General features: G+C 45.9%; 1 protein-coding gene across 4 annotated transcripts in view; it reads right to left on the bottom strand.

Annotated features, from left to right (window-relative positions):
- PHF1 (PHD finger protein 1) overlaps positions 1-12,561 on the bottom strand; it is a 79,992-nt gene that overhangs the window by 29,006 nt on the left and 38,425 nt on the right. For all 4 annotated transcript variants that reach the window (XR_013275635.1, XM_077484710.1, XM_077484708.1 and 1 more), the window contains exons 5-9: positions 8,861-8,961; positions 8,634-8,782; positions 8,358-8,453; positions 5,968-6,036; positions 2,210-2,333 (exon numbers count right to left, since the gene is read on the bottom strand). Coding sequence is in view for 3 of the 4 variants with exons in the window: in XM_077484710.1 (XP_077340836.1) it covers positions 2,210-2,333; positions 5,968-6,036; positions 8,358-8,453; positions 8,634-8,782; positions 8,861-8,961 (539 nt within the window). In the remaining variant the exon portion in view is untranslated. The remainder of the gene's footprint in view (positions 1-2,209; positions 2,334-5,967; positions 6,037-8,357; positions 8,454-8,633; positions 8,783-8,860; positions 8,962-12,561) is intronic.

Raw genomic sequence — 12,561 nt, 5'->3', positions numbered from 1 at the left:
TCAAAATAAGTCAGATCCGGGAACACCTTAGGTGAACGGGCTGGCTTATGGGACCCAAAAGGGACTGCTACATAAGCAAAGGGATCTGCTGGCTCCTGAATCTTCAGGGTATCACGCACAGCTGTGATAAGTGCTCCAACAAGCGCTTGTCGTGCACGGACCTGGACAGGGACTCATCCTCGCTGTCCAAAAGGTCCTGGTCAGCGTCATCTGAAATGACAAATCAGGGGTCACCAGCCTCAGCGGGGCCCGAGTCTGCGTTAGAGCTTTTTACCACCTTGCGCCCACAGATCGCCTCCATCTTGGCAATAAACGAATTGAGGACCACAGACAAAGTGTCCAGCGGCACTGCACAGAACCGGTTGCAATTGCCTGGATTGTGGGGGAAGAAACACCAGTTTCTGAAGCCATGCTGACCCTACCCTGTCTGCCACCTGATGGGGACTTAGGACAGTGATGGTCCCACCCTCATAACTGCTGCTGACTGAGAGGCTCTTTCCCGCAGGTCTCACCACCCTGACTGGTTCTGCACTGTCCAGCTAGTAGTTCCTGTGTCACTTGTCAGCTCCCAGGTGCATAGGAGAACCCACTGCGCTGTCCAGAGCTGCTGCAAATGGCGCTGAAACTGATCCAAAATGTGATCAGGCTCCAAGAAAATAGTCGCGAGCGTCCAGTATAAAGGATATAAACACAGGGAAAATGACCGCCGAGCTACAGGAAAGCATGCTGCTCCTTGAGACTGACCAAAAACGTGCCCAGGCTTCAAGAAAATGGCCACCGAGCATCCAATATAAAGGACATAAACACAGGGAAAATGGCCGCCGAGCTACAGGAAAGCATGCTGCTCCTTGCCCCACCAAAGATGGCCCGCCGAACACTGAATACCATGAGGGACAGTTTATAGGCAGAGAAATGGTGGTGAACAGCGCTGCAGCAATCGACAGATACAGCCTCCAGACACCCCCAGGGAGAGATCCACACATATCAGGGCACAGCCAGCCAGCGCAGTCCCCCCCAGGTGAGAGCCCCCCCAGAGAGCCCCTGCATATGACACACACTCCACTCAGCAGCCTCATGCAGCATCCCCCACAGGGAGGGATGATAGGTACAGGGAGAGAAGAGAGGGAGGTGAGGGACCCCCGAATCGACCTCCCAGGGAATGCCCAGCTGCTCAGCTCCACTGAGGCAGGGGGAGCTGTACTTACCAGTCCTGCGGAGCTGGGAGACATTCCATCACAGACCCACTCTTCGATCAGTACAGGGTGGCTACTGGCCCGGCACACTGACGCAGACATCAGTAGCCCGGTCATATGTGTGCCCCGGAGCATTACCGCTCACCGACCACCTCTGGAGCTGAGGCTTGTCGTGGCTGACCCAGCGTGGAGCTCTGGCCTGCACACGCTCGCTGGCCAGGATGGGGAGACTACAAGGATAAGGGTATCCAGCCTGTCACCAAGCCGGCTGTTGATAGCAGATCACAGGATCTTTAATCTTGTGCAAAAAGCAAAGCTTCTGCAGAAAAAACATGGACCGATGGGCCCATCGGGTTTCCTAGGTCCTTCTCCTTCACTGGGTAAAATAAAACTGAAGCTGCAAGGCAGGCTGGGGGGTTGTTACCTAAGGGACCGCCCCTTGGGCGGAACTAGAAAGTTCTAGTTTTTGTATTACATGTTAACATGTCATGCCAATCCTCTCCTGAAGGTGGCGTAACAAATCAATGGTCTAAGAGAGGAGCTGTGCCAGTTGGTGAATATAAGAGAAAATAATATTTAATTTGTAAATAACTTTACAATGCTTTGTACCATTTCTGACAGCTGGATTGTACACAAAACAGCTGCGGTAGGTATTGGTAATTGGTGTCGGCCAGCACAAAAAAAAAAAAACATTGGTACTCATAAAAAAAATGGTATAAGTGCATCCCTACTTTTAACACTACCCTCCCCCCAGAGTGACAATTGCTGCTGTTTGCTGTGCCTCCTGTTCCAGAGTGGGGAGGGCACCCTAATACAGGAGGTGTGTTATAGGTCAGATCTCCAGGTGAAAACATAGAGCAAAAAGACAAAAAAAAAGAAAATGAATGCAGCCGCCACATCTGAAGCTGCAATATATTAGATTTGGGGTTTTGGGTTTAATACCGCTTTAAATTAAAGAGGGGGGGGGGAAGGGGTCAACACAACATCATAAATATGTTACCGATAGAGCTACTTACATCTCCTAATAACAGACTCTCCCAGTTTTCGTTTACAAAGGACAGGATCTCCCGCTCAAAATCAAAATATTTCTTCTTACAACAAATACTGAGGTGATATAGAACAAGGTGTGAAACGTCCACCCTAAAAATCACACACAGAAAAATGTACAGGATTTAGTATATTATTATAGGACTATACAGGATGTATTCTATTATTATAGGACTATACAGGATGTATTCTATTATTATAGGACTATACAGGATGTATTCTATTATTATAGGACTATACAGGATTTGATATGTTGATGTACTTTTTTTAAAATGAACTTTGGGAATAAAGTGAAAGACCGCAAATGAATTTTGTTTTATATTCAGTATACAGCTAGTTAACCTCTTCCTACCACCATAACACATATATGCATCAGCACATTAGGTGCTCTTATCGTCCAGCGGCTGCATATACAGTATGTATCCATAGGGATCCGAGGTTCTGATCTGACAGCATGTGTGCTGCGCTTCCAGCACACTGACCGAGCTGTCACTGACAGCTCTCAGTTTCTCTTTGTGATCAGGAACGTGTAGGCTCCCGATCATTTGACCCATGCGAGAGCCAATCACAGTGATTGTGCGATTGGGATGCCACCCCTGCCTCCTGGCATTAAAGTGGTTGTACACCGTCATCTATTCCCCGTGTGCTGATACCATTTCACTGCGCACTCAGTAGGCTGGTGTTGGGTCCCTGACCAAGCTGTTTTACTTAAAGGAGAACTCCTTTTTCATAAAAGAAAAATATAACATATAATATTACTACACAAGCCATTCTGTCATTTGATGTTATTAAAAATTACCTTTTTAATCTGCAGCTGCTATAATTTTCTAAAATACTTAAACAAATTCAGGGCAATATGGTAGCCCCCAGAAATGTATCTGCTTGTGTGATTGGCTTACTGATATTCATAGATGCCTGCACTGAGATACAAGTAACAATTTAAGCATTTCCCGCAATAAGAATTTCCTTTTGGTGAGATAACTACTTATAAAGGGATGCAGACACTGCAGCTTTTCTCATTAGAACAATTAAACGATTCAGCCCCGGAAGATTTTACCCCACTTCCTGACCAGAGCACTTTTTATGATTCGGCACCGCGTCGATTTAACTGACAATTGCGCGGTCATGCGACGCTGCACCCAAATAAAATTGATGTCCTTTTTCCCCACAAATAGAGCTTTATTTTGGTGGTATTTGATCATCTCTGTGGTTTTTATTTTTTGCGCTATAAACAAAAAAACTACTGACAATTTTGAAAAAAAAATATATATATTTTTTTAAAAACGCATTCTTTTTTACTTTTTGCTATAATAAATATCCCCCAAAAATATATAAAAAAAACAATTGTTTTCCTCAGTTTAGGCCGATATGTATTCTTTTACATATTTTTGGTAAAGAAAAAAATCACAAGAAGCGTATATTGATTGGTTTGCACAAAAGTTACAGAGTCTACAAAATAGGGGATCGTTTTATGGCATTTTTATTATTATTATTATTATTTTTTTACTAGTAATGTCAGCGATCTGCGATTTTTTTATCGGGACTGCGACATTATGGTGCACACAGACAATTTTGACACATTTTTGGGACCTTTGGCATTAATACAGCGATCAATTCTATACAAAATGCATTGATTACTGTAAAAAGTTAACTGGCAGGGAAGGGGTTAACACTAGGGGGCGATCAAGGGGCTAACTGTGTTCTAACTGAAGGGGGGAGGGGACTGTGTAGGGGAGAATACAGATGCTGTTCATACTCTGTATGAACAGACGATCTGTCTGTTCTCCCCTCAGAGAACCAGAAACTGTGTGTTTACTCCATGGTCACGATCTTTCCCTAGCCTGGACCGGCTGTGACGTCAGCTGACAGCGGGCTTCAGCTGGCATAACGATCTACACTCCTGTGAGTGATCCATAGAAGTACAGCCAAACGAGATTTGGCTGAACTTCTCCTTTAAGTGCGCCAGGTGGTTATAATAAACACAGACCCCGCTATTCAAGAATCTGTCTGACAAGAACATAGTGAAATGCAGCTTATTCTTCCCAACAGAAAAAGGTAAGAATCTGCTACAACAGTGCTTCTCAACTGCTGTCCTCAGGCCAGATTTTTATCTATTCCCTTGGAGGAGATGCAGACTAGAATACTGCAATCACTGAGCAGCAAATGATATCACCTGTGATGTATTTCAGTTATCTTGCAAACCTGGCCTGTTAGTGGGTCCTGAGGACAGGAGTTGAGAACCCCTGTGCTACAAAGTTTGCTAAAATCCTTGCAACGTACTCTGATAATCCAAAGGGGAAAGTTTTTCATCAAAGAAAATGGAGTTAAAGTTTAACAGCTGAAAAACAAAAAGCAAGGTCAATGTACTGGCTATATTGTTTGGTAGGGGTGCCTGGATCACAAGACTGGCTGAGCAGAATTGCAAATGTATTTCAATTGTGTATTTAGTTGCTTTCCTGGAGTTTTGCTTTAACTTCTTTAGATCCACACTATAGCCAAATTGCGGCATCAGCGCGGACCTACTTTTTTGAGAAGGGTGTCAATAGACGTCCTCCCGTGCCCGAGCGGCCTGTGCACCCCCTGCAGGGCGCTCTGTGATCAGACTCTACAAGACTTTGCTGATCACAGATCGGAGTAAGGGGTCGATCCCAACCCCTTACCACATGATCAGCTGTCAGCCAAAGACAGTTGATCATGTGATGTAAACAGAGCCGGTAATCGGCTATTTCTTTTTTCTCCTCGCGCTGACAGCGTGAGGAGAAAAAAAAAAAGCCGATCACCGGCGGCTCTCAGAGGGACATCGGTCCCGATCAAGGAGAACTGCCGCCAGCTCATCTGTGCCCACTGTGCCACCTAGCAGTACACAACAGCGCTGCCTAACAGTACCCATCAGCGCCACCTACCAGTGCCCACAGTGCCACCCATCAGTGCCCACAGTGCCTCATCAACAGTGATGCCCATCAATGTCACCTACCAGTGCCCATCAGTGCCACCTATCAGTGGTACCTATCAGTGCCCTTAAGTGCCACCCATCAGGGCCCATCAGTGCCGCCTTCTGTGCCCAGCAGTACCTCCTTATCTGTCCCCATCAGTGCCTCCCTCTCTGCCCATCAGTACCTCCTTATCTGTCCCCATCAGTGCCGCCTTAACTGTGCCTATCAGTGCAGCCTATCAGTGCTCACCAGTGCCGCCTCATCAGTGCATATCAATGAAGGAGAAAAATTACATGTTTGCAAAATGTTATAACAAACTATGAAACATGATTTTTTTTTTTTTCAAAATATTAAATTTTTTTTGTTTGTTTTGCAAAAAATAAAAACCCCAGTTATGATTAAATACCACCAAAAGAAAGCTCTATTTGTGGGAAAAAAAATTATAAAAATTTAATTTGGGTACAGTGTTGTATGACGGCGCAATTGTCATTCAAAGTGCGACAGCGCTGAAAGCTTAAAATTGGTCTGGGCAGGAGGGGGGTTTAAGTGCCCAGTAAGCAAGTGGTTAAGGGTCATATTGGTTTTAAAGAGACACCGTCACTTTGCATGTAAACTTTCCCAGCCATGTTTCCGCTTAGACAGGGGGACAGCTCAGGCCTGTCACATGGGGGAGGTCATGGGCTCTCACACAGCCCAGAAGCCCTGGAGCACTGCGGATTGGCTGGGTAGGTAGACATGCCCTTTACGTATCATTATGGTAAAGAACCTGTTCAGGCAGGTAATAGATCACTCACCATGCCAGGGGAAGTCTCCAGGCGTTTTCTGGACCTCGCGTACAGACTGAGCACTCAAAAATGTAAAACCTGATATAAAACAGAATTGTCATGTTACATTCAGCTTTTCAGACACAGTGCAACTATAAACAAGGTATAGGCCCAAACCTCCATGCCTATTTCCTATATGGATCACTCTCACCCTCTTCATATACCCCCCCCTCACCCCCCCACTCATATCAAAACAATATTTTCACAAAAAATAAACTAAAATCCTTATTAGCAGACACCAACATAATATAACTTACAAAATGTAAAAGATAAAGCTGTATTGAGCTATTACAAGGCTCTGTGTGTGTAAATGAGGTCTTGGGGCTCACTCACATGAGTGCTGGGGCTTATGTTATGCTATGGGGGTGCAGCAACTGTATGTGACACTAAAGGTAATTATTTTTTTAATAACAAACATGTCATACTTACCTCGTTTTGCACAGAGTGGCCACGAACACCGTCTTCTGGGGTCCCCTGGCGGCTCTCTCAGCTCCTCCCTGCATCAGATTTGTTTGACAGCAGCAGGAGCCAATGGCTGCTCTGCTATCAATCTATCCAATCAACAGCTGAGAACCCCCTAGCAAAGAGAAGGCTGATCCCTGTGGGACAAATTCGAGGGTTCAGGTAAGTAAAACAGTGGGCTGGGGGGCCAGTCACTGACAGGTGTTTTTTGACCTTAATGCATAGGATGAGATCCCCCTGAGGAAAACACGTGATTAGCCCTGTGTCGTCACATTTAGGGGAGGGGCCAGGACAGTGGAGGAGACAGTTTCATGCTTGTCTGAGCAGACTACTGGCACACATCGGATTTGAAGCTACCTGGAAGAGGATTTTTACTACCTTATGTATTTTATAGTCTGGTGCACTGTAAGCACCATCAAAATTTGCTACCTGGTTCACAATACAGTTGATACAGGAATGAATGGCCCCCTGGTGGCCCAGTGTGGATGTCCATGATTTTCGAGTTATTTATAATTGAAGACCCCCTGGTGGTAAAGGAGAGAATGGAGGCTATTTACTGTACTTGATGTGCTATTTTTTCAAGGAGTGGAGGTGAGAGTTCTGAGAGCCCCTAACTTTCCGTGCTATATGAATACTTATTCACCTGCTGCTTCTCTGATTTGGATCTGTCTGAATACCTCTGGTGCCGTTGAAAAACATTTAAAGACTTATTATATGGACTAAATTTTGTGCCTGCTCTCTAAATATTTATTATTTATTTATTCATTTTTAGCACTTAGCACTTTATATATTTATTATTACACATTTTACTTGCGCAGGATCATTATGGATTTCATTTCTTATTTTTTGGTATTATGTGAATACTATTAGGTCCAGCTGCAGTTATTAGCACGTTTGCAATTTGCACGTGCACATTTATTTAGTGCTGCTAACACTTGTTTTAGTGTATTTAATTTTATTCATTTTATCACTTACCTACTCATATATATTTCTTTTGTATGAGGTTTATCACAATTTTTCCCTATTCGTAGTTTTCCACCTATAGGCAGTAGCGCGAAGGCCTTCTTTATTTTATAATACGATCAGACCTTTTCCGTCGGAATTTCCGACTGTGTGTACAAGGCATTAGACAGGATAATTCAGTTGGTTGCAGGCTGGTCGGTAAGTTGGGCTGGGAATTCTCTTTGGTTTTGTTTGACATGCGTCCAGTGGAAAAAAAAATTAGCACTTACCCCATTACTGGCGGCTTCCCCTGTTTGGCGGCCTCCCGTTCTCCTGCTGCCTCCCATTTTCCGGGTCACCACGGCGGCAGCGGTGACTTCCATTTCCTCCCTCCTCTTTTCGGCCAATCGTAAAACGGGTCTCACACTCGATTCTGATTGGCCTTATAGAGGGTCAGTGTTTCAACAGCGAATATTCATTCGCTGTTGTAACACACCTGGGTGGGATCGGAGTGCATCCTCTGCTCCCAGAGCCCACCCTATTTGGAAGCCTATTTGGAAGCCTATTAGAGCCTATTAGAGCCTCTGACTGGATAGATTTATGCTATAAATGAATCTATCCATTGCATATAAGGGGTGAAGTGGAGAGAGGGGGGCGACCCCCGGGCGCCCCTAATGGACGGTCTGCCACTGCATGCCTCGCCTTTCCATGTGCCCCTTGGTACAAAGGCTAGATATAGGTGGGGGGAATGGCCATTTGTTTGTACTATTCTAAGACCTGGCTGAAGTATAAAGTCTTCCTTTGGTCGGGGTCCTGCAAAGAAGTGTGTACTAGTAATATACAACTATGACATGCTAGTGCTGGTTCTCAGCATTGAATACAGCTCCATCTCTGTGTCCACATGCCATGACATGTAGCTCCAATGCCCCACATCCCTTACACCAATAAACACCAACCTGTCTCCGTACAAAAGGGGTTTGCTCAGACACTGTGTACAAGACTCATGAAACCACTGAAGACAGCGACAGCACTGAAGCATCTTCATGTTCCATCTGTGGAAACAGAGATCTGTGTGTATATATGTACATATAGACAGGCATCTATTCATAACATCCTACTATTGTCCTTATTTTCAGCATTCATACTTACACTCCGGGACCCACCCGTTCCACCTGCCCTCCCATCCCTTTGGCCGCCACCTCCCGTCCCTTTGTTACTTACGCCATACTTACTCTCCAGGCCCCCCGCAGTAGCAGTAACACTGCTGTTTATTGGTTAAATGAAGTGGGTCCCACTCTAAAGACTTCAACTGGTAGGGCAAAGACAGTTTCATGTGTAGCATTGAGCGGGCATAGGGGCCCTTTTTGAGAGCGCCACCTCTCTAAGACGAAGAAAGGAAAAAAGGGTTAGTCCAACAGAATGACCATAGGATACACATTATGGGAGAGAACAGATATACCTTGGTAGCCACAGCAAAGACACATTGTCTGCACATCCAGGAACTGCCGGGACTATCTGTATCGCTGGGGACACTGGGAACATGGCATTCCTGGTGATAAGCTGGAAAACACAAAGCAAATATCTTTATATTCAATAAAGTCCCAACAAAATGCCTAAGGTACTTTCTTTATGCTATGTTCCTCACTTGACAGCTAAGAGCCTAACTGTCAGACCGCTGTGACAGTGTGATGCCCTGCCACTGTGAAAATGTAGGAGCTATAAAACACAAAACAAAGATTATTATATACAATAAAGTCCAATAAAATGCCACTTTCTCCAAGTTGCTAAGGGTCAGAAGAGCTCCAACCTAGAGTCAAGAGACAGAGGGTCTCACCCAGGGGTCAGAGGAGCCCCAGCCAGGAATCAAGAGACAGAGGGTCTCACCCAGGGGTCAGAGGAGCCCCAGCCAGGAGTCAAGAAACAGGGGGTTTCACCCAGGGGTCAGAGGAGCCCCAGCCAGGAGTCAAGAGACAGAGGGTCTCACCCAGGGGTCAGAGGAGCCCCAGCCAGGAGTCAAGAGACAAAGGGTTTCACCCAGGGGTCAGAGGAGCCACAGCCAGCAGCCAAGAGATAGGAGCTCTCATTCCAGGAGTCAGACGGGCTCCTATCGAGGTGTCAGGAGAACCGTATCCAGAGGGCAGGATTGGACTGTGCAGCAGGTTGTTGCCCCTAAAGTCTAAGCGAACCAAGTGAACCAGGAGATCCAGGCAACACAGTCAGAGGGACTGGTAAGAGGAGCAGCAGCACTGCTGACAAGGGAGCCAAATGACTCGTCATTTTCAGTTGTCAATTCATGTTGATGTGGAAGAACCCCTGCATCGACATCTGATGTTTATGTGAACTTTCCGTTTTGTTCAATAAATGTGAGCCGCTACTCTTTAAAATACAGTTTGGACTGACGCAACGCGTTGGAAAAGCACCTGCCTTATGAGTATAATCACTCCAATCCCACACCACCTCACTGACAGCTGAAAGTCTCTATTATTGGGAACCAATTAGGATGGTTCCCAATCACACGATCACCAAGACAGCCAATCTTTGTGACAACATGCAGGCTGAAGATTGCATAACAGAATATTATATTTATGCTTCGGTTTCTTGGGGGTCATTAGGGAAAATAGGATTCTGTTATTCAAAGACAATTGGGTTATATTACCCCCTACATGAAGTTTTAGATGCTGGATAACAAAAAAAAAAACATCAGTCAGCCAAGATTGCCTAAAGGATCCCTGCCCCTGAAGCTGGCATCAAAAGAGACCAGAACATCCATCTTGTAAAACGTAGAGAATGTGTGAACAGAAGATCAGGTGGCAGGCTTGCAAATCTGGGAAATAGTTGCCCGAAGCCAAAAAGCCCAGGGGGTACTAACAGATCTAGTAGAATGAGCTTTATCAGGAAAGAGTGGAACCCAATCTTTAGGATCATAGGCTTGAACGAAGATCTGAGCCACCCAGAAATGATTAAGCAAGAAGCTGGTTCCTAACAGCTGATCACATGGTAAAGCGCCTACATCATAGACTCTATACTGTGATCAGTGATGCGCTGTGTCTGAAGGACGTACAAGCGGCGCATTATGAAGGACATCATATGACGTCCAGTCAGGATGGGAAAGCCACCACCCGGCCATCATTCTGCTATAGGCTGGGCGGGAAGGTGTTAAAGCGGTAGTAAAGCCCTCTTTGTTATTTTTACCTACAGGTAACCCTATAATAAGGCATACCTGTAGGTAAAATGAATATCTCCTAAACATGCACCGTTTAGGAGATATGACATCAGCAGCGAATGCGCTCTGAAGATCCGGCATACCGGATCAATCAATACCGCCTCTGCACGAGCGCAGAAGAAATACTTTTTCTGTTCAGATTAAATTGCAAGCCCTACCCCGAAAATAAGCCCTACTGTGCTTTTGGTTGCAAAAATTAATATAAGACCTGGGTTTATTTTCGGGGGAAACATGGTAACACATTATGCCCTTGTCTTACGGGTTTTTTGGAGTTTTTTTTTTTTTTATACAAAGAGTTTATTGAAAATTCACATCATTGAAAAAGTACAGAAACAGTAATGAACATAACATATACAAGTGTTCAACTGTAGGATACCAGAAAATAAGTCCAAGATTAGAAAAATTCAAGCCAGTTCATAAGAGACCAAGGAAAAATTTTGGATAATAAACAGCGTCCTATCAAGTATCCAGTCCCAGCAGGGTCAGACCTGCGGGCTAAAGGGACAGGGAAAGAGCAAAAAGAATGAATGAAAGGTCAGTGAGGAGCAGGGGCGGACTGACAACTCGTGTGGCCCCCGGGCAATAGAAGATTATGGGGCCCCCGGGCAATCAGAGATTATGGGGCCACACAGTATACATGTACATGTACACACAGTATACACAGACATGTTTCTATTGGCTGTGAAGGTACTGGAGAGGTGGGGCAGCTATAATCTCGGGATTTTTAGACCAAAAGGATGTCGGTAAGGGACATTTCAAAGACAGATGCAAAAAAAAAAAAACACAAATTTCTACATACTGTCCCTGGTTTTACTAAGGCTGGCAACCCTGATGGGGCCCCCTAGTGGCATGGGGCCTTCGGGCAGTGCCCGAGTGGCCCAATGGTCAGTCCGCCCCTGGTGAGGAGAAGGGGAGGCTAGAAGGATGAGTAGCGTAAGCATTCCTTGTGTAGGAGAAGGAAAGAAGGGGAAGGGAAAGGTCGGGAAGGTAGAGGAGGGGTGTGCGAGAAGGAAAGAAGGGAAAGGTCGGGAAGGCAGAGGAGGGGTGTGGGAGAAGGAAAGAAGGGAAAGGTCGGGAAGGTAGAGGAGGGGTGTGGGAGAAGGAAAGAAGGGGAAGGGGAAGGGAAAGGTTGGGAAGGTAGAGGAGGGGTGTGGGAGAAGGAAAGAAGGGGAAGGCAAAGGTTGGGAAGGTAGAGGAGGGGTGTGGGAGAAGGAAAGAAGGGGAAGGGAAAGGTTGGGAAGGTAGAGGAGGGGTGTGGGAGAAGGAAAGAAGGGGAAGGGAAAGGTTGGGAAGGTAGAGGAGGGGTGTGGGAGAAGGAAAGAAGGGGAAGGGAAAGGTTGGGAAGGTAGAGGAGGGGTGTGGGAGAAGGAAAGAAGGGGAAGGGAAAGGTCGGGAAGGTAGAGGAGGGGTGTGGGAGAAGGAAAGAAGGGGAAGGGAAAGGTCGGGAAGGTAGAGGAGGGGTGTGGGAGAAGGAAAGAAGGGGAAGGGAAAGGTTGGGGAGGTAGAGGAGGGGTGTGGGAGAAGGAAAGAAGGGGAAGGGAAAGGTTGGGAAGGTAGAGGAGGGGTGTGGGAGAAGGAAAGAAGGGGAAGGGAAGGGTGGGAGGAACAGTGGGTTATTAAAAGGAGAGGAGTGCCGGCTCGAATCTTGAGGGGCGGATATGAGCCACCCAAGGTTGCCAAACCCGGAGAAACTTAGCGTGAGTGCCCGATAATACGGCAGTGAGTTTCTCATTCGCCATGATGTCGTTCACGCAGTTTTTAACTGCTTCAAAGCTGAGGGCTGGGGTCTTCCAAGCCTGCGCTATGGTCAGTTTAGTTGCAGTAAAAATATGTGCTGTCAGGTTTTTGGAGGTTTTTCTTCAGCGATTTACAACCATTTTACTGATGCTAATAAATTTGGTCTGGTTATGAAATCATTAGAGACTTATGAAATGCCT

This window comes from Lithobates pipiens, unplaced genomic scaffold (assembly GCF_037356315.1).
Source record: "Lithobates pipiens isolate NorthernLeopardFrog02 unplaced genomic scaffold, aLitPip1_a1.2 Scaffold_1, whole genome shotgun sequence".
NCBI lineage: Eukaryota > Metazoa > Chordata > Amphibia > Anura > Ranidae > Lithobates > Lithobates pipiens.
This window is presented reverse-complemented; position numbering and strand designations above follow the sequence as displayed.